The sequence below is a fragment of the Pelophylax lessonae genome (assembly GCF_965119305.1).
Source record: "Pelophylax lessonae genome assembly, chromosome: 11".
Classification (NCBI taxonomy): domain Eukaryota; kingdom Metazoa; phylum Chordata; class Amphibia; order Anura; family Ranidae; genus Pelophylax; species Pelophylax lessonae.
Window position 1 is genome coordinate 178997258 of NC_138778.1, and position 23055 is coordinate 179020312.

Below are 23055 nucleotides of genomic sequence, written 5' to 3' on the forward strand. Positions count from 1 at the left end.
GACTCCCCCCCCCCCCCCCCTCATCTGTCCCTGGGCTTCTTACACCGAGGCAGGTGTAAACTCTGGCCTCCTGTGATATTCCTGAGGATAGAATCCAGTATAGGTCAACAGCGGTCTTTCATATACTCAAGTTAGCACTGCGTCACTTAAGGTGTGGACCCCCTGGTGGTCTTATGCTCTTCCAACTTTGCACCCGACCAGCTTGGGCCTTGTCACCTAATGTCTTCCAATCCCCAGCCTGAGTGAACTCTGTCCTCTTTTCTCTTCTCCGCTCTTCCTCTGTGACCATGCTTCCGTCCTCTTTTTTGAGGTTTGTGTGTTTGGTTTAAGTTTTGTTCGTCCCCCTTTTTTTAGTGGGCTCGTTTCCTCCCTATACCCATCCCAGCCCCTGGACCCAGGCACCCTGTGTTAACCCCGGCCAGAAGTTCATTGTATTTTGAGATTTTACATTTACAGATACGTGTTTATATCCCCTGCATGGGAATATACCTCAATGAATATGTACCAGGAAAAAAAAAAAGACAAAAAGGTCCATCTAGTTAGACTAGTTAGACTAAGGCAAAAGCATAAACCAACTAGATCTGAACTGCTGTGTCCCTCAATGAACAAGAAAGACATCCATCCTCCTAGGGCTCTAGCAAAAAACTGAGCCATGCTGGGTAAAGGAGAGGTGATCCTGTGCTGGCCTACAGATGTTTTGTTTGACTGTGTCCAATCCTCCTGTAGGCAGCAGTATAATTCAACAGTATCTGACATCCTGTGTCCCTCAATGAATGATCAATTACTTTTGAAATCACATGTACATAGTAAGGATTATAGGAGATTTATATGATTAGGTTTAGCTCTACTTTAAATTAAGTACATTTCTAATGTGTATCTTTCTGCGTGTAGATACTGCTGCGGTTTACAATCAGAAAAACTAAACATATACCTAAATAGTTATTTTACGTGATTGCCTGTTTTTTATTCTGACTGGAATTTTCTCTTATAAATGCTGTATTCTATGATAGACTAATACATATACACGTTTTGGTTCAGAGCGGTCTCTACCTCTGTCATCCTGTGTGTGAACTCTTTTATGCTTTTGGCGTCCTGAAGTGTTCATCATCTCCTCCCTGCGTCGGGCTTGAACAATGTGAATTGTCTCCAGGTAGCGATCAAGAGCAGTAGAAACGTTGACGTGAAATGGCATACTGCAGTAGCGCTCCATTTTACCCACCAGGGTCACCACCTTGTAAACATTGCACAACATAAGATGAATTTCACCAAGCTGGGTTAGCCTTAGATTGCAATAAAGGGTAAAAGTGAACTAGAATAACCAATAGTAACCTGATCCACACAGAATAATAACCAAAAAGGAGAGACAGCTGAAAGATTTGAGCTGGCCAACAGTAAAAAAAAAAAAAAAAAAAAAAAAAAAAAAGAAGAATTAGCAGATTCAGCCATCCACACAATGTGATTAAAGAACCCCCCAAAACATTGTATTCTGACAGCATGACCCATCGCACTCAGAATACATGGATCATCATCTGCAGCTTCTGGTCAATAAACATTTTTCAACATGTCCCTCCAACTGAAGTCGATCAAATTAAATGATCGACTCCTGTTGAGCAGGAACGAACACACACTGATTGAAATTTGGTGGGTCAATGCTGAGCCGGCAGAATTTCAAATAGTTCATGGTCAGCTAAAGACTCACATCCTAAACCTAAGACTGGAGCTGAACATAGGGGCTGAAGGATGATGTCCTGGTTGAAAAGATCGGAAACTATCCTAGGTCAAAAAGAGGTTCTAGCAAAAAAAAAAAATAAGCCAGCCATAGATTGATCAAAGTCCCTGCAGCAAGAAAGAAAATCACATAATCTATGACCTGCTTTAGTCTAACTAGCAGAGCTGAAGAAAAAATTGTCCATCCTCCTTAGACACTAGCAAAAAAGGCCTGCAGGTAGTAGTGGGAGTTGTCCTGGGCAGGCCTACATTTTTCTTTTTTTCTCAGTGTCCAATCCTCATGTAAGCAGCAGTATGAAATAATTTTGAAAGACTTCCTGGGCCCCGCAATGGGCAAGACAGAAAATTAAGAAAGAAAATACAATTATAGAGACACCGGTATTTTACCCATTATGGCATCATGTCAAAGTTTGGGTCTGGTGATTGGCCACACGGCACAAGCACGGTCCCAAAGGGAGGATTACATGCTCCCCTATACCCAGAAGTCCTGCTTCAATAATGAAGTCTCCAGCAGTGTGGGGAGATGGAGGGGGGCTCAGCAAGAATAACTGCATTTGGGGGGGGGGGTGTGCTGACACTGTCATTTTTACATAAAATGGGCAAACTGACAGTTTTTAAAGCGGAGTTCCGGCCTCAAAATCCACTTTGGGCCATCCGCTTGCTCAGTGTCACCTAAAAAACAAATGGATAGTCCCGATTTATTTTTTTAATTACTTACCTTGATATTGAAGAAAATATACTTATCTTTCTTCCACTTCCTCCCTCTGCGGCCGCAGGAATCAATGTGCCTTCACCGGCCCTGCTCGTCAGTTCCGATGCAGGCGCGTCATTCCCTGCTAAACAGCTTCTTGGCATGCCCAGAAGCTGTGCGGGGATGACGCCCCTTCCCCTGAAGTGAGGAGCGGGGCCGGTGCAGGGCATTATGGGACTGAAGAGGACGCTGAAGAGGATGTGCTGGCTTCAGCTGCCCACACCTGAGATGGCAGCGCTGGAGAAGAAATTTTCAAGGTAAGCATTTCTTCTAAAAAGGTAAGTGCGACCTGGGACAGTTCAGAGGCTATCCATTGTGGAATGCACTAGCCCCGACTGTCCCGGGGGTATTTTTAGTGAACAAGAGTTTCCGAGGCCGGAACTCCGCTTTAAAATTAGGCATTCTTTCTACAAGCTATGATAAAATGGATTTTTGACTTAGCGTAAAATCCACTTCTGAGTTCATTGACTCCCAGTCTCCCAATTTCTCTTTTGTTCATTGACAGACAACTCTCCAGGATTCTGAACCATTGGGATGTCCCCAAGCAGTGCCAAACATGAGGGATAGGACAAAAAAAAAAAAAAAAGTCCCAAGGCTAAATAGTCAACCAGGTAAACAAGAGCTCAAAAAAAAAAAAAAAAAAAAAAAAAAAAAAATTGGAGCCCAACCTGAACAATACACACACAAAGAGGGAACAGGCTCTCTAAACAGCAGCCTACACAACTTTGCACCCAAATGGAAGCATCCACAGATGTCAACACATCCATTTCAAAGAATTTAGTGAAAGTGTTCAGCGACGACCAGGTGGCCGCCTTAGGACAAAGGACCAAGAAGCACTGAGTAGATTGCGCCATGACAGGGAAAGGAGAAACCCGACCCCGATCGAAAAGGCCTGAGTCACCGTCTGCCTGATACATCTGGATATGGTCGCAGAAGCAGTAGACAGCCCTTTTCTTAGCCTATAAAGGAAAATAAATTAGGCGCAAATTCTGTGAAAAATTTTTTTGATAATGAGAAATAAAATGTTTGTAAAGTGGTGATTGTAGATACATATAAGGCGGTTGTAAAATTAATTATGAGACAAAAAGTGCCAATGCAAATATATACTGGTAGTAAGTGCTAGTGCTTCAGTGCAATCATATATGCTTGTAAGCACCTGAGAATAAAGTGCTGGTGTGTGTGTGTGTGTGTGTGTGTGTGTGTGTGTGTGTGTGTGTGTGCCAACTAAACGTGCTAGTGCTTCAGTTCAGTAGTGTATACCTATAAACAATAATATTCATAAGCCCAAAATTAGCCAATTATACAGTAAACTGATTATATCACAAAAATACCTTTTGTGTGCAAACGTGCAGGTGCAAACAAAAGGAAAAAATGAAAAAATAAAAATAAAAAAAATACAAGAATTGCTAATAGAATACAAAGAAATTAGTTCTCAAAATTAGTAATATCAAACAATTATAAATAAAGTCAATTGAATAAAGTTCTTGTTGTAATCCTCCCGTGCAGAAAAGTGTCAATAGTGCTGATAAATAAATTCCAAAGTGCTTGCAGTGCGTTAGTGAGGGTCCTTTCACCACAGTAAACAATATGCCTGGGTAAACTCACCAGATGTATTGCTGGTAAAATTATAAACCAGCAATTAAGCCTTGTTCACACTTAAATACTCCTTGAACTTCTCTCTCCTTGATCACAACAGCTCGGGTTATAATTAGTGGAACCACATAGAGGGATGCCACACATAGCATTATACTGCTTAATTAAACCATTTTTATTTATAAAAGATAAGTTCCAAAGCACTCACAAGGGTGGTGTCTGCCAGACACTAGGGATCTGCGTTGTGTAAGTTTAATCTACTGGCCGTCCGTGGGCAGGGATGTATGAAGCAGTTAGTCTCCTTCATACATCCCTGATGTAGTGCTGTCTCAGCGTCCTGTAAGCCACGCCTACCGGTTTCGTCACATGAAGTCTTCTTGGGGCAGTCCCTTTTCTTAGGCTGCCCGTGATCACAAAAAGTGAGTCTGACATCCGAAAAGACTCTGCAGCTGCCAGATACACCCGAACCACATCCAGAGCATGGAATACAAATTCCTTAGGATGTTTGGGCCTGGGACACAGGGAAGGCAACACAATGTCTTCATTCAAATGGAAATCAGAGACTACCTAAGGAAGGAATGACAGACATGGGCGAAGAACCACCTTATCTTTGTTGCCCATCAAGAAGAGAATAGGACAAGATAACGCCGCCAGTTCCAACGTGCTGCGAGCAGAGGTGATCGCCACAAAATAGGCCACCTTCTGGGACAGCGTTAGCAGGGGAATCACCCGAATACTCTCAAAGGGAATCTTCTAGAGCAGTGGTCCTCAACTCCGGTCCTCAGGGCCCACTAACAGGCCAGGTTTGCAAGATAACTAAATTACATCACAGGTGATCTCATTTGCTGCTCAGTGATTGCAGTATTCTAGTCTGCATCTCCCCAAGGTAATACTTAAAATCTGGCCTGTTAGTGGGCCCCGAGGACCGGAGTTGAGGACCACTGTTTTAGAGAACTGAAAGCACCAAGTTCAGATACCACAGCGGTAAAAGAACTGCACCGGTGGAGTCATATTTCAGACCCCTTGAACAAAAAGGTACACAGAATGTGTGGCCAAGGGTCACTGAAAGACCACCAAGGCCGACACCTGGCCCTCAAGGCCAATTTCTTCTAAACACCCTGTTAAAGGAAGGTCAAAATCCAAGCCACTGAAAAAGAATGAGGGTGAATACCAATCGACTCACGCCATGAAATGTACGCTTTCCACGTACAATGGTAGATCTTCCTAAGGGTAGACTTTCTAGCCTTTAGAAGTGTCGGGATCACTGACCCAGGCAAACTTCTATCCTTCAGCACCTAGGTTTCAACAGCCAGGCCGTCAAAGCCAGTGGTTGTAAAGCAGGGTGGAAGACTGGCCCTTGGAACAAGAGATCCTCCCTGAGAGGCAGTCTCCAAGGGATGTTGGCAACCAGCTGCACCAGGTCAGCCTACTAAGACAGACGAGGCCAATCTGGGCCACTAGAATGATCGGAATCCCCACGGCCTCGATTCTACGCAAGAGCTGCGGCAGAAACTTGAGAGGGAAGGCGTAAAGCTGACGATACTGGCCCCACAGGGCCACAAGAGCATATGTGGTGTCCACCAGAGGGTCCTGTGATGTTGCCACAAACCTTGGTACCTTTCTGTTGAGCCAGGAAACCAACTGATCCACCTCGGGGGTGCCCCACTGGACACATATCGAAACATGTCTGGGTGAAGGGACCACTCCCCCTGGTCCAACACCTGCCGACAGATAGTCTGCCTGCCAGTTTTCCACTCCTGGAATGTGTACGGCAGAGAGGGCCGGAACGAAGCGTTCTGCCCACCCGAGAATGCCAGCTACTTACAGGGCCACCAATAAACTTTGTTCCACCCTGGTGATTGACATAAGCCACCGCTGTAGCATTGTCCGACTGAATCCGCACAGGAAGCCCCCAGTCGATCTGTCGAACGATCCAGGCACAGCCTTATCGCCCAGAGTTCCAAGACCTTTATCGGCAGTCCAAATACCCTGAGCAGAACTCAGGCCCAGGACAACTCCTCACCCGGACAGACTGGCATCCGTGGGGATCACTATACAATACAAGGAGAAAAGGATTTGCCCCGTCGAAGAGCGAAGCCACCAAACCAGAGACCCCTTGGTTTCCCGGCTCAGCCGCATCTGGTTGTCTGGAGACTTCAGACACTTGTCCCATTTTACCAGGATCTCCCTTTGAAGAGACCTCATATGGAACTGTGCAAACTGAACTGCCTCGAAGGTAGATACCATCAGGCCCAGCACCCGCATGCAAGTCCGGAGGGATGACCATCTGCTAAACAGCCGGTGATAAATTGCAGCATGCAACTTCTGGAGTTCGTCCAGAGAAAGGAACACTCTGGCTAGAGCTGAATCCAAAGTCAGACCCAGATAATCAAATTTTCTTGATGGAATCAGAGCAGAGTAAGGTCTGTATAGTGATCTCCATGTCGTCCATCAGGGCAGCGGAGGACTCTGCTCGCTATAGGAGGTCGTCCAGATAGCCCAGTACCCCAATCTCCTGCTGACGTAGCAACGCCAGAACCGGGGCCAACACCTTTGTGAAGACCAGCGGAGCGGAGGCGAGACCAAAGGGTAATGCAATAAACTGATCGCACTCCTCTACCACAACAAACCGGAGGAAGCGCTGGTGTCGGGCACACATTGGAATGTGCAGGCAAGCATCCTTGATGTTGATAGAGGTGAGAAAATCCCCCTGATGTAGGGATGCCACCACCGTGCAAATGGACTCCATTCTGAACTTCTGTACCCACAAAGCAGTTCAGGGCCTTGAGGTCCAGAATCTGACCTACCTTGCCCTCTTTCTTTGGGACCGTGAACAGAGACCACGGTCTGGTGGGAAGAGATGCCGGCAGCCTCCTATCAGTTTCGGGTTGAGCCGCAGAATGGAACGCCGCGTGAGGAGAGGCGTGAGACGTCACCAGGGATCTAGACTTGACACAACGCATTTCCGAGCAGGCGCGCTCCTTTATCAAGTGTACAACGGGGATGGTGAGAGTCAGAGATATATATATATATATATATATATATATATATATATATATAAATATATATATATACACACACACACACACACACACACACATATATATATATATATATACACACACACACACATACATACACACACATACTAGTGATATCGTTTTTTCGCCGATCGCATGTCGGTATTGGCTGATATTTTCACACACGTAAAATTTTCCCCCAAAAAAAACACAAATTTCGACACAAATCTCTTAAACATGTTAATCTTTATTAACATTTTTAACATTAAGTGCTCGTTCTTCACACCTTAACTGCATAGAAACTGATAGAAAAACTTCAATTGCAAGGAGTTGGACATTAGCATTTCACATCATCTGATTGTGCATTAATGTATAATAAAGTTCTCCAGAAGTGGACTCACTCACTGCAATATAAAAATTTTAATTCTGGACGATTTGGTATCTGTTTATCCTGTCGGACAAGGGGAAGAATCTTTTGAGCTCCGCTCCAGACAGGGGTTGAACTGGACTCTGCATAGCATACTCTATCCTCCCTCTCCATTCCGTATTCCCCCCTTTTTTCTTCCCCCCCCCCTTTTTTTTTCTTCTTCTCTCTCCTTTTGTCCTTTCTGGCTATCTCACCTTGTATCTCTTCTCTCTCTATTGCCTTTCCCTTCTATTTCTCCATTACCTCGCTTCTCACTGAGTTGCTCGGGGAGAGGGGAGGGAGATGCACGGGTTAGTGACGGAGTACTATATACTACTGATGCTGTGGTTTATGGCTGTGATTTCTGCTGCCATTTTTTTTTTTCTCTCTGATGGTCATGATATGCCTGGTCATACTTTACCTTTCGGGGTGTTATTGTTGGCTGTTTTATGTTTATTTGATGCCATAATGATTACTACTAGCTAGTGACACCATCTTGTTGCCATGTATGTGCTGTTCTGTACTCCTTACATTTGTTTATTCACTGCATTTTTTTTGTTTACACCTATGCATCTGTTCTGTTTTCTCTCTGAACTGAAAATGAAGAAAAAATTTGCAAAAAAAAAAAAAATGTAATTCACTACTGCAGTGCAGTCAGCGCAAAACTGCTAGGAAAAAACTAGGCAACAACAGCTACAAAATAAAATACACATATACACTGCACAACTGCTATAAAAAGAGCAAGGCAACAGCTACACATGTTACAATGGATTGGACTGGAGTCAGTGAAGGACTCACTGCAGTATGGGACTCACTGCAACTACTGCAGTCAGTGCAATACTGCTAGAAGAAAAGCAAGGCAACAGCTACACAGTGGATTAGACCGTGTACTACCGCTGCAGTAGGGCACTCACTGGAATCATTTTAAATCACTACTGCAGTAGTGATTTAAAATTGCAGCGAGTGGCGTTCTACTGCAGCAGTAGTCCACTGGCACTGACTCCAATCCACTATGTCTATTTTTTTTTTCTATCACTTTTGCACTGACTGCAGCGCAGCACAGTCAGTGCAAAACTGTTAGAAAAAAAAAATAGACACAAGCTAGACAGTGGATTGGACAGACTCAGTGGACTGGTGGACAGACACTACTATAGACTAGCTACACTTTCAAATCAATACTCCCAGTTAAGTAGAACAATATTATAGTGCAGAAAGCATAACATTTCAGCATGTTCACCAGTTAAACGGCTTTTTTTTCTCTTCATAAATCGCTGCCACTTCACTAAAAACACGCTCACTTGGTACTGAGGAAGGAGGAGCAGAAAGTTATCTTCTAGCATGAGAAGCAAGTCTTTTGTAGCGTGCCTCATTTTGTTTCCACCACTGAAGAGGATCACTTCTTCTGTCAACTACTGGTTCCTTCAAATAGAGATGAAGTTCATCATCCAGGCTCATTATTGCTGATTCTGAGGAATCCTCTGCATGAGGCTCCAATAAAAACGCTGAACATTGCATCTATTTGACCACAATGAATTTTCTCTTGTCTGTTTTCTTTTGGGACATTTTTCTCCTGCATCCTGCTCTTCCACATCAGAAACCTTCTCTTCTTGTCTCTTCGTGCTTCTCAAACCTTTTGACGAGGCTGTCCCTCATGGCCTGACTACATGCTTTGATGCCACGTGTGTTGGGTCCTTCGTTTTGTTGAAGAAGCATTTTCAGGACCCTCACACATGGGATCACAGAGGAAACAGATGAGTCGTAATGATTCACCTCCAGTGTCACTTCCTCAATGGGTACGAGCATCTCTATAATGTTGGCTACTATGCCCCACTGATCTGCAGTAAGGCAAGAATGTCCTCCAAGTCCATATTCACCAGAATATATAGTGAGCTCGCTTCTGCTCCAGCATCCTCTGTAACATGTGTAGCGTTGAGTTCCATCATGTTGGAACAGCCTGTATCAGGTTGTTTTTGGGTAGGCCAAGATCTTCCTGAATGCACCTCAGTCGCTGCTTGCCAAGAACAGAATGGTGGAAATGGCTTGCGCACTACTTCAGCATGGTAATAATGTCCAGCAAAGCTTTCTGGTGTGACAGACCATCATTTACCACCAGTTGGAGGGTGTGTGCCATGCAACTGAGGTTTGACACTTCAGCAAGTCTCATACCTTTAACCAGGTTCGCTTCACTGTCTCGCAGCACAAGCATCACTCGGTCTTTGCTGATTCCCCATTGTTCTAGCATGCCTTTTCTTTAATGTACTCCCCACTGTGGGATCCTTGCATCACTTTTGTATTCAACACCAAATGCCTTCTTGTCCATCCGCTGTCAATGTAGTGGCATGTAAAACTCATTAGTGATTCTGTTTGTCCTGACCAGCAGTCCGTCGTGAATGAGAGTTGCCAGCATTCTCTGGTTGCAGCATAGTCTTAACTTTTGCAGCATTTCAGTTCGATAAAACTTGTCACTCTTCAGTGTGTATCTTGGCTCAACTATGGACATCAACTGCTTAAATCCAGAGTCAGACACTATTGTAAATGGCTGGTTAACAGTGACCATCATCTCAGTAATTACTCAGTCCAGCAGTTGTGATCTTCCATCAGATTTTAGCCACCTGTATTTTTTCTGAAACCTATCTGTTGTTATTGTTGCCTGGGATAGGGATGATTCACATTGTGATTCATTTTGTTTTTTCTGTGCTGCATTATACAATTCAAGATGATGAACTCTTAGATGGGCCTAAAGATTAGAAGTATTTTTGGTTTTTGCAGTTATTGATCCCATGCTCACATTGTTTTTGCATGTGTTGCAAAGTGCTACTGATTTTCCTGGCGATGGAGACGAGAAATACTCCCAGACCACACTTAATTTTTCTATCTCCATCCATCTCCGTTGAAACAAGAAAGTCAGTCAGAGTCAGACACTAATTTAGGCTTACACAAAATGGCTGGCACCCTGTGGTGGCTGGCTGGCACCGTGTGGTGGGTGTGTGGCTGGCACCATGTGGTGGGTGGGTGGCTGCCTGGCACCCTGTAGTTGCTGGCTGGCACCCTGTGGTGGGTGGCTGGCTTGCACCCTTTTGTGGCTGGTAGGCACCCTTTTATGGCTGGCTGGCACCCTGTGTGGTGGCTGGCATGGCACGTACAGGCCTGTGGCTGGAGAGCTGGTACAGTCAGGAGGAGGACTCAAGCAGGGCCTGTGGCTGGCTGGCACACTACACTGTGGACTGTGTGGGACTGGGTTTGCTGTCTGGCACCGGGCAGCTGTGGGTGGGTGGCCGCGGCAGCTGTGTTACAGAACAGATACAGAACGTGTGTCAGAGAGTGTGTTTGTTGGTCTCTTATCAATTAACATGGAACAGAATACAGAACGTGTCAGACTGTTGGTCACTGCACTCACTACTGTAGATGTAGAAGAACTCTGTCCCGATCGTCCACCTGTGCCGCATGCAGACTCCAGTGTGGCAGCGGAGGGTAAAAGACACTGTAAGGAGGCAGAGGGAGGCGGCCTAAGAGCTGTCCAGTGCGCAGAGGCGCAACATACGTAGTGACGTCACGAATATCGGCAATATCAGTAAATCCAAAAGCGATTCCGATATATCGGGGAAAGTGCATATCGGCCCCTCAATATATCGGCATTGACGATAATTGGTTGATCTCTAATGCATACAGCTGCAAGAAAAAGTATGTGAACCCTTTGGAATGATATGGATTTCTGCACAAATTGGTCATAAAATGTGATCTGATCATCATCATCATCTAAGTCACAACAATAGACAATCACAGTCTGCATAAACTAATAACACACAAAGCATGAAATGTTGCCATGTTTTTATTGAACACACCATCTAAACATTCACAGTGCAGGGGGAAAAAAAGTATGTGAACCCTTGGATTTAATAACTATTTGAACCTCCTTTGTTAGCAATAACTTCAACCAAACCTTTCCTGTAGTTGCAGATCAGACGTGCACAACAGTCAGGAGTAATTATTGACCATTCCTCTTTACAGAACTGTTTCAGTTTAGCAATATTCTTGGGATGTCTGGTGTGAATCGCTTTCTTGGTCATGCCACAGCATCTCAAATCGGGTTGAGGTCAGAACTCTGACCGGGCCACTTCAGAAGGCGTATTTTCTTCTGTTTAAGCCATTCTGTTGATTTACTTCTATGCTTTGGGTCATTGTCCTGTTGCAACACCCATCTTCTGTTGAGCTTCAACTGGTAGACAGATGGGCCTTAAGTTCTCCTGCAAAATGTATTGATAAACTTGGGAATTCATTTTTCCTTCAATGATAGCAATCCGTTCAGGCCCTGACACAGCAAAGCAGCCCCAAACCATGATGCCCCAACCACCATACTTCACAGTTGGGGATGAGGTTTTGATGTTGGTGTGCTGTTACTTTTTCACCACACAGTGTTGTGCATTTCTTCCAAACAACTCAACTTTGGTTTCATCTGTCCACAGAATATTTTGCCAGTACTGCTGTGGAACATCCAGGTGCTCTTGTGCAAACTGTAAACGTGAAGCAATGTTTTGTTTGGACAGCAGTGGCTTCCTCTGTGGTATCCTCCCATGAAATCCATTCTTGTTTAGTGTTTTATGTATTGTAGATTCACTAAAAGGGATGTTAGCATTTGCCAGTGACTTTTTTAAGTCTTTAGCTGACACTCTAGGATTCTTCTTCACCTCATTGTGCAGCCTGCGCTGTGCTCTTGCAGTCATCTTTACAGGACGGCCACTCCTAGGGAGAGTAGCAGCAGTGCTGAACTTTCTCCATTCATAGAGAATTTGTCTTACCGTGGACTGATGAACAAACAGCAAGGCTTTTGGAGATCCTTTTATAACCCTTTCCAGCTTTATGCAAGTCAAAATTCTTAACCGTAGGTCTTCTGAGAGCTCTTTTGTGCGAGGCATCATTCACATCAGGCAATGCTTCTTCTGAAAAGCAAACCCAGAACTGGTGTGTGTTTTTTATAGGGTAGGGCAGCTGTAACCAACACCTCCACTCTCATCTCATTGATTGGACTCCAGTTGGCTGACATCTCACTCCAATTGGCTCTTGGAGATGTCATTAGTCTAGGGCAGTGATGGCGAACCTTGGCACCCCATATGTTTTGGAACTACATTTCCCATGATGCTCATGCACTCTAGTTGAGCATCATGGGAAATGTAGTTACAAAACATCTGGAGTGCCAAGGTTCGCCATCACTGGTCTAGGGGTTCACATATTTTCCACCTGCACTGTGAATGTTTACATGGTGTGTTCAATAAAAACATGGCAACATTTAATTCTTTGTGTGTTATTAGTTTAAGCAGATTGATTGTCTATTGTTCACATTTTATAACCAATTTGTGCAGAAATCCATGTCATTCCAAAGGGTTCACATACTTTTTCTTGCAGCTGTGCATACACACCAGGGCAATGGTTAAGACTGGATTAACCCCTGAACCAGCAACAGTGAACATATTGCGGGCCACAGCCTCCTCTTGCCTTATTCAACCTGGAAACCAGGTCCATAACTGGTTGAACAGTCCACTTTTTGAAGATGGACTCATCAAAGGGGCACCTCACCGCAAAACCACAAAGGGACATTTTGAATGATCCAACTCTTTTGCAACAAATCTGTCAAAATAGGAGGGATAAGGAAACACTTTTGCCGCACGAGATGGCTTGTGAGTGCCAAAGGGGACAGCCACCTCCGCCGCAGCTTCAGCTGCATTCCCCATTTTTTAATTTTCACACACAGATACAATCAGTTAATCCACCAGCGCCTTCTTGTGCGCAGCTACAGGTGTGCAGGAATCATCCTCACTATCTGATAATTCAGGGATTGTGGCTGCAGACCCGCAGGGTGGGCCAGATCCGTGGCGTGCTTTTTGCTAGCTTGCCGCTCAAAAGGCACCTCCACCCGAGAAACAAAGGACTCTGGTACGCCGTCAGTGCATTAATGGATGGCTGGGACCCCAAGGGACCAGCATCCTCAGAGGAGGTCAGGTGGGGAAACCTGCTTCAGAGACTCCATCAATAAAGAGGAGGACCCCACAAAAAGTGTCTAGCACTGCAAAGGGACACCCCTGCCATGCTGGTAGCACCAGCCAGCAAACAGAGCACCCCACAACCTGTAGCAGAGAGGAAGGGACCCCACTAAATTCACCACCCCACCAGTCAGCCCCAAATAATCCAATCTCCTTGTCGGAACCAGGGAAAAATCCTGAAAATTCAGAAGCCACCCGATCTGCAAAGTCTGGAAAGTAATTTCCAGATCAGCCATTAGAGCTGATGGAGACACTACTCGCAAGAGGAGATCGCGGAGATCGTCCAGGTACACCAGCACAGCAATCCCCCCCGCTGACGCAGCAACACTAAGATCGGGGCCAACACTTTCATGAAGTACAGAGGAGCAGAGGCTAGACAGAAGGGTATCACCACAAATTGATAGTGCTCCTTTCTCACAGTGAAGCAGTAGAAACGCTGATGCCAGGTGCAAATTGGAATGTGCGGGTAGGCGTCTAAAGAAGCCAGGGAACCCCCATGATGCAGGGACGCCACCATCGTCTGGACTCCAGCCTGAATTATTGCACCCTTATAAACCTGTTCAGGGTCTGAATCCAGAATCTGACAAACCTTCCATCCTTCCTGGGAACCATGACAGGTTATGAATAAAAAAAACCCAGAAAACGTGGACGAAACTGAAACCGGGACGATCACGCCCTGGGATAGGTTCTGCCCTGCCCACAACAGAGCTTGCAGCCTATCCAGGGGCAGGTGCACAGAGGAAGGAAGGAGCCCATCCTGAGGAAGAGAACGGAATTCAAATTTGGAACCAGATACAATCACCTCGTGGACCCACTGGTCGCTGACTCGGGAGGTCCATAGCCCCGAAACCAATGATATGAATGGGGGTAAACCTTCATGCCAAAAAGGACCCTGTCAGCAAGTCTGGAGAAGCCTGCTCTCTGCCAGACAAAGACCGCTAGAAACCTCCCAAAGAGGCTTTGAGGGGCTTGAAACCTTTTTTAAAGTCCCTAAGGGACTTCTTATGAACGTAAAAGGAAGTCCCACGCCGCCGCCGGGGCACCTTCCCCTTTCCAGACTGTGGAAGGAAGGTACTCTTAACCCCCCCCCCATCAGACCACCTAATGTCATCCAGGGTAGCCCTAAACACGCATTCGCCCTGAAAAGGCAATTCAATTATGGCCTGTTTGGAAGTTTGATCTGCAGACCAACACTTTAGCCACAAAAAACGCCTAAGCACCATTGCCGAGACAGATCGCATAGAGACTCATGAGAACCGAATCCAAAGATGCATCGGAGACAAACTGCACACCTTGGACCAACCGATCCGCCAGTTCGCCATAGGCGGGGGGGGGGGGGGGGGGGGGACTGGCTGTCACCCATGGACAGACGCAAAAGCACTGCTCACACCTTCAGTGTCTGAGACAACAGAACGGAGGCCAAAACAGACCATAATAAGGCAACAGTCATAGTAAACCTGCCTGCCTGTCAGCCAGATTCCTAAAAGCCGGGGATACTACCACTGGAAACATGGTTGCCTTAGTCAACCTGGAAATAGGGGAACTCATCGCTGGTGGGACCGTCCACTTTCTCAGAAAGGACTCCTCAAAGGGATACTGGACAGCAAAGCGTCTTGGGACCAACATGGGTCATGTTAGATGCACCCATCACCTATAGACACAATTGTCAAAATAAGCTGGGTAAGAGAACACCATAACCACACGGGACGGCTTATGACAGATGGTACAGATATGTCCACAGCAGCTTTAGCTGCATCCTCCAACATAAATGGCTCCTGCAAGGATGAAGTCATTGCATCCATCAGCGCATTTTTATGCGGCGCAGCAGCCATGGAAGAATCATCATGTCTGATGGGTCAGGGAAACATGGACTCAGACCCCGTAGGGTGGACCTATCAACTACCGAACCAGATGCAGGATCTGATGAGACAGAGGGCGGGGCGCATTTTCTAAGCCAACGCCCATTGCCATCCTTACCCCTCACAGGATGTCGGTAACTCAAGCCCCCCCCCCATAGGGGGCGCCGACTGAAGCACTCAAAAAAATGGGGGGCCCCTGACAGGACCCCACGCACGCCATCTCAAGGAAGCCTGCAAACAGACTTCCCTAAGGGTGGCCACTCGCCGCTGATGTGAAGGACCCGCAGACAGGCTACCCCCACAGTGTCCACTAGGAAAGGCACATGTACCATAGCAGCTAACCATGCCTATTGGGACCCTATTCTCCCCCGCCCAGAGCCTCCCTACCAGAAGGGAACAGCCTACATTTTTCGCCCGTGTGGCCCGGTAGGCCGCAAAGCCACAGCCTACATTTTTCAGTCGCCCGGCCCCAGGAGCAAGATCCGCAGGAAACCGGCAACCAGCCCGGGGAGCGTAGGAGAGACGAATGTCCTGGGGTACAAAGGTGGCTTCCCGGTCCAGCTAGAAGCCCGCAATACAGCAGCCTAAATTTTCGGGCTTGCCCGACAGTGTAGTACTCAGACCCATGGATACCAGGCCACTCGCCCCACCTCCCCTAGCTGTCCCAAGAGGATACAAAGACCACTCACCCCATAGCAAGCTCACAGAGGGCAACAGGGGAACAGCACACCTGCAAGCATCAAGGCCAGGGGCACCCACAGCCTGGGCACCAGCCACCTCCCCCATGAGCACGGGCAGGTAAGCCAGCTCATTGCCACCCAGAGAGGGGAAAGGGGGTGGGGGGAAGAGAAACCCCTGGAGGGACCAACCAGCCCAGAGAGTAACTGCGCCCCACAGGGCATCCAGGGAAATAGAGGAAAGGACCTTACTTACCGATCTAGCGAAGCATGTCGGTAACACTCTCAAGACAGGAACCTCCTTGTCACTGAAGTAGGGGAGCTGTTAGCCAGAAGGAACGCTGTGTCTCAGTGCTAGAACCGGTCGCATGCGACCTTGCAAAGACGTTTATCTCGCAGGGCAGCCCCTGTCCATTGGGACTATGTCACGGCCGACCGAGCATGGAGATATGGTCTGCACATGCTCGCTGGCCAGGCAGTAATAGTTCAGCCTGTCGCTTAGCCCGGCAGTTGCTAAAAGATCTCCACAGGAAAAAAAAACAGGAAGAAATCCAAAAACACACACAAAAAAAAAAAAAAAAGCAAGAACCTAGGGCCCGGCAGGGAAACTAGGTCCTACTCCTGAACTATGAAATCAAAAGCTGAGCATCTCTAAGCAGAGAGGGATTATGCCAGCCGAGGAAGACATGGGCCGTAGCCAAGCTTTTGTGCTGTCTGCCTAGTCCTACTCCTGTAGAGGACAGCATAACCCTATGGTGAAAAAGCTGTGTGTCAATGAACGGAAGAGAAATCTGCATTTTGCTAAATGTTTCACATTCCTTTATGTCTAGTCTAACTGTTCAATGCCCCTGGAAATCACTGAAGCAGACACCACTTGCATCCGGGGTCATGCGTTGAGCGTCCAGCCTGATGCATTGTAAACACAGGAGGTTGGTCGCCTAGCATGGTGCCATTCAGAGAATGCTTTGCATTTTCTGAATAACTTCAAAGCGCTCTGATTGGATGAGGTGAAGCACGATGTCACCACCCTGCCTCTTCGCCTTCTCCAATCAGAGAAAACTTTGCATTTGTTCAGAAAATGCAAAGGGTTCTCTGAATGGTACCCGTGGGGAGAGGCCAACTTTCTGTGCTCAGTAAGCGGGCATGCAACCGCTTGGCATGGTACCCAGATGCAAGTGGAAGTCAATGAAGTAGCAATGTCCACTTGAGTGCCAGCTTCCAGGGGGATGACAGGTATGGTATATACACAATTACAGTATGTAACCATGTATAATATAGACATGCCTGAAACTTTTCTTTACCACTTCTGTACCCGAAGGTTTTATCACCACCCCCCCCCCCCCCCTTATGACCAGGCCATTTTTTTGCAATTTGACACTGCGTGACTGGTAATTGCGCAGTCATGCATTGCTGTACTCTAATCAAAATGTATGTCCTTTTTCCCCCACAAATAGAGCTTTCTTTTGGTGGTATTTGATCACTTCTGCAGTTATAAACAAAAAAAACACAGAAAATTGAAAAAAATATTACATTTTCTACTTTTTCTTATAAAAAAAATCCAATGGAATTTTTGTCATAAATTTTGGTCAAAATGTATTTAGCTACATGTCTGATTTAAAAAATCTCATGCGTATATTTATTGGTTTGCGCAAAAGTTATAGCATCTGAAAACTATGGTGTATATACTGGAATTTATGCAGCTTTTACTTTATGACTGCCTCATTATCACTATCTCATTTCTTGAAGTGCTAAAATGGCAGGGCAGTACATTTCAGATGTTTGAAAAATGACACAAAGTTGTCACTGAAATTATATATTGCTCGCACATGCCATGGGTAGATGTGGATTTACACCCCAAAATACATTCTACTGCTTCTCCTGAGTATAGGGATATCCCATGTGTGAGACTTTTTGTCAGTCTCTGCTCAGGACCCAGAAAACCAATCACTGCCTTCAGGCTAAAGGTGTAAGTTGTTGATTTCACTCCCCACTATATCAGTTTCAGAGGCCATGAAATGCCAAGATAGCACAAACCTCCCCCCCCCCCCCCCCATGAACTCTTTCCAGAAAGTTGACACCCTAAGCTGTTTGCTGGGAGGCATATTGAGTATTTTGCAGATCTCACTTTGTCACAAAGTTTTATTTCCTAAAACAAATGAGCAGCAAAATACGCACCATGCCTCTTAGCAAATATCTTGGGGTGTCTACTTTCCAAAAAGGGGTCATGGGTTGTGCTATCTTGGCATTTCATTGCCTCCGAAACTGTAATAGGTAGTGAGGAGTGAAATCAACAATTGGAAAGCCTTAAGGCTGTGATTGGTTTTCGGGGGTCCTGTACACAGCTAGGCTCCCAAAAAGTCTCACACAAGTGGTATCCCTGTACTCAGGAGAAGCAGCAGAATGCATTTTGGGGTGTCATTCCACATATACCTATAGCATGTGTAAGCAATATATCATTTAGTATCTGTATAGGAGATCCGTGCTATGGTTACTATGTATCCCTGGCTGCAGCCTACCTCAATATAGTCCCAATAAGGGATATAGTAACAAAACAAGAGGTAGATGGAGCTGCCTGGAGCAAAAATATTCCACTATTGCTAAAGAATCCCAGTGGTTGTGAATACTATAGTGCAATAAATGAATGAATGAATAAATAAATAAAAAAGCGAATGCTTAAATTGATACGGATAAATACTCACTCCCATTAAAAATGTCCAAAAAAGTGACCAAGAACAAATAAAGTTGCCCATGTGTACAATAAAATAAGAGATCCACAAACATATGCGTTGAAACAAATTCCTAAATTATTACTAATCAGCTTGAAAAATTCCTAATAAAGTGACTAAGTGTGAAAAAAGGGTGTCCATGTGCACAATAAATAAGGTAAAATTCCAAAAGCAATATATCCGTGAAATTGATGATATTCAGTCTTCAATGGTGATTCGTGAATGAAAACGCGTGTTCCCCCTCTCTCCCAGGACCGCACTCACCAGATCACCAAACCCCAAACAAAGGGTAGTAGACTTCTTGGTTTTAAAGATGGTTACTGTAGCTTTGCCCAGCTGAATAAGAACCACGTTCCCAATGCAGAGAAATCTTGCCTCAAAGACCGTAAATATATGGAAAGAAAGTTATCCAGATTGTGTGATACTGTATGATTCACAAAGTTTATTTGAAAATAGGCATTATACTCACAAAGCAACAAAATTGCGATCGCACTAATTTGAAAGACAATGCTTTCGGAACACCATTCGTTCCACGGCCCGGAAGTGAAGTGGTGATGCTCTACACGTTTCGTTGATGTGACATCATCAGGAGCAGGCATCCCAAGGAGGGCCCCATGTCCACTCCAAAAGACCATCAAGGGAAAGGGGGGACACTACTGACCAAACCATGGAACCGGGTGGGCACCTTTCCAGGCAGACCACCGCACCATCTTGGAATAGTGGTGCTGCAGGCCAGAGGCACGCTGCGACTCAGGTTGTGTGACCAGGGCTATACGTCCTCGCGAGGCATTTAACTCGCCAGCCCCCGTCCAGTGGGGATATGTCGCGGCCAACCTAGTGTGGAGCTAAGGTCAGGTCACGCTCACTTGCCAGATTGGAAAGACCGTAAGGATCAAGGATATCCAGACCGTCGCCCAGTCCGGCAGTTGATTTTAGTTCTCACAGGAACAGAAAATAAAAGAAAAAATTCAGTTTAAAAAAGGACAAAATGCTAGGACCAGAGATCCCAGCAAGGAACTAGGTCCTTACGTCTTACTAGGCAGAAAAAAACTGAAGACATATAGCAGGAAGTGGGAGTATACCCCCTGTGAATGTCCTATAGGCGTAGCCAAACTTTTCTGCCTAGTGTGCTACTAAGGATCAAGAAGATTTGGAGCTGTGTCCGTCAATGAACAAAAGAGAAATGGGATTGTTGTCCTACCATAAAATACATTTCTCTGATGTTCATTGACACAAGCTCTTCATCTTCTTGACCGTAGGGTTATACTGCCCCCTACAGGAGTAGGACACTAAGCAGAGAAAAGGCTTGAACACGCCTATGGGGCAGTCCCTGGGGGTATATTCCCACTTCCTGCTATAGGTAATCTGTTTTGTAACAAGCTGTGTCAGAAGGCAAAAACCCAACTCCATAGAGGGGCGGGCGCTGTGTCCAATGGACATCAGAGAAATGGATTTTATGGCGAGACAAAAATCCCATTTTAGCTTTCGTTCATTGACGGACACAGCTCTTCATCTTCTTGACCGTAGGGACGTCCCAAAGCAGTGTCAAACATGAGGGGTGGGAACAGCGGAAAAAACAAACTTCCCCAAGGCTAAACATAGCAAACCAGGTAACTTGGAGCTCAACTGTCAACAACTGAAGCTCACTTGAAAAAAGAAAAAAAAAAAAAAACCCTCAAAAGGAGGACAAGTCCTCCAAACAGCAGTCTGCAAACCTTTGCGGCCAAAAGAAGCATCCGCAGATGTTAACACATCCATCTCCTAAAACTTTGTGAATGCGTGTACAGACCACCAGGTAGCCGCCTGCAAACCTGCATCACTGATGCCTGATGACGGAAGGCCCAGGAGGCACTAAGCGCCCGAGGATAGTGCCCCTTGACAGGGAAAGGAGGAATCTGACCCTTTATAGAATAAGCCTGAACCACAGTCTTTCTGATCCATCTGGAAATGGTCGCAGCAGAAGCAGCCAGCCCCTTGCAAGGTCCATCTGTGAGGACAAATAGGGAGTCTATTTCCTAAAATACTCCTTAGCTGCCAGATACACTCATATTGCCAAAACCACATCAAGGGAGTGCAAGGCAACTTCCTTAGGATGCTTAGGCTTGGGACACAGGTAGGGCAACACAATGTCTTCATTCAGATGAAAGTCAGAGACGACCTTCGCAAGAACGACCGACATGGACGCAGAACCACCTTATCTCTGAACTACCAGGTAAGGTAAACTTCAAGACAAAGCTGCCAGTTCAGACACCCTGTGCGCTGAAGTAACGGCCACCAAAAAAGGCCACCTTCTGGGACAACGTAAGCAGGGGAATGAGGCTTCTAGAGAACGGACAACACCAAATTAAGGTCCCACTGTGGCAATGGAAACCGCACTGGAGGAACCAAGTGTCCCACGCCCTGGAGAAAAGTATGCACCAAGGAGTATGTGGCCAACGGGTGTTGAAAGAAAACCGCCAAGGCAAAGACCTGGCCCTTAATGGTACTCAAGGCCAGGCGCTGTACAACCCCTTGGAGTAGAGCTGCACGATTAATCGTATGATAATCGCGATCTCGATTCATCCCCGCTGAGATCTCAATCCCCAATTTTCACGATTCTCAGTGCAGTGGGTTAAGCGTTGTGTCTGGGTATAACATAGCCAGACATCCCAAGTCTCCAGTATGCAGGCTGCAGCTGTCTGACACCCGAGGCGATATCGTGGCTGTGTGTGTCAGAGCTCACCTGACAGAACAGAGCCGATGCCTTCTTGTGTAGCTCCGGCTCCTTTCTGTCACAGGCTGAGTGATAGCAAATGCACTCCGCCTGTGAGAGGAGCATGTGGAGACCAACAGGAAGCATCGGCTCTGCGCCGCTCCTCACATTTCGCCAGCAGTACCCGCCAGCCAGCAGTACCCCAGGGTAATCCATGACAGAGGAGGGGGGGGTTAATCCTAGTCACAGCTTTATTTCAAATGGTTAATAAAAAAATGTATATTATATTATAATTGAATATATAATTATATATATATATATATATATATATACATATATACATATACATACACATACAGTACAGACCAAAAGTTTGGACCCACCTTCTCATTCAAAGAGTTTTCTTTATTTTCATGACTATGAAAATTGTAGATTCACACTGAAGGCATCAAAACTATGAATTAACACATGTGGAATTATATACATAACAAAAAAAGTGCGAAACAACTGAAAATATGTCATATTCTAGGTTCTTCAAAGTAGCCACCTTTTGCTTTGATTACTGCTTTGCACACTCTTGGCATTCTCTTGATGAGCTTCAAGAGGTAGTCACCTGAAATGGTCTTCCAACAGTCTTGAAGGAGTTCCCAGAGATGCTTAGCACTTGTTGGCCCTTTTGCCTTCACTCTGTGGTCCAGCTCACCCAAAACCATCTCGATTGGGTTCAGGTCCGGTGACTGTGGAGGCCAGGTCATCTGGCGCAGCACCCCATCACTCTCCTTCTTGGTCAAATAGCCCTTATACAGCCTGGAGGTGTGTTTGGGGTCATTGTCCTGTTGAAAAATAAATGATGGTCCAACTAAATGCAAACCGGATGGAATAGCATGCCGCTGCAAGATGCTGTGGTAGTCATGCTGGTTCAGTATGCCTTCAATTTTGAATAAATCTTTTTGGGGCTCAAGGGGCAGCTGCTTTGGGCCCCACAACAATGACTAGACCCGGGGCAGCTGCCCCTTTTGCCCTGTGTTAAAGACAGCCCTGATTCTAACAGTCTATTCAGTAGGACTATCAGCTGTGTATCCACCTGACTTCTGCGCAACACAACTGATGGTCCCAACCTCATTTATAAGGCAAGAAATCACACTTATTAAACCTGACAGGGCACACCTGTGAAGTGAAAACCTTTTCAGGTGACTACCTCTTGAAGTGTGACTACAATTTTCATAGTCATGAAAATAAAGAACTCTTTGAACGAGAAGGTGGGTCCAAACTTTTGGTCTGTACTGTATATATATATATATATATATATATATATATATACACATACATATACACACACACACACACATATATATATATATATATATATATATATATCTATATATACACATATACATGAAAAAGTTTTTGAGAATCTGGATCTTCATGCTTAGCAAAAAAATTGAGATTCCCATTTTTGGCAGAATCGTGCAGCTATATCCTCAGAGAAAGGTAAAATCCGAGCCACCGAAAAGTAACGAGGTTGAACCCAGAGAGATTCACACCATGCAATGTAAGTCTTCCATGTA

General features: G+C 45.6%; 1 protein-coding gene across 1 annotated transcript in view; it reads right to left on the reverse strand.

Moving 5' to 3' along the window:
* MEIOC (meiosis specific with coiled-coil domain) overlaps positions 1-23055 on the reverse strand; it is a gene marked incomplete at both ends in the record, with an annotated part of 168827 nt that overhangs the window by 2823 nt on the left and 142949 nt on the right. The window contains one exon of the mRNA XM_082272868.1: positions 1051-1231. Coding sequence (XP_082128994.1) covers positions 1051-1231 — 181 coding nt within the window. The remainder of the gene's footprint in view (positions 1-1050; positions 1232-23055) is intronic.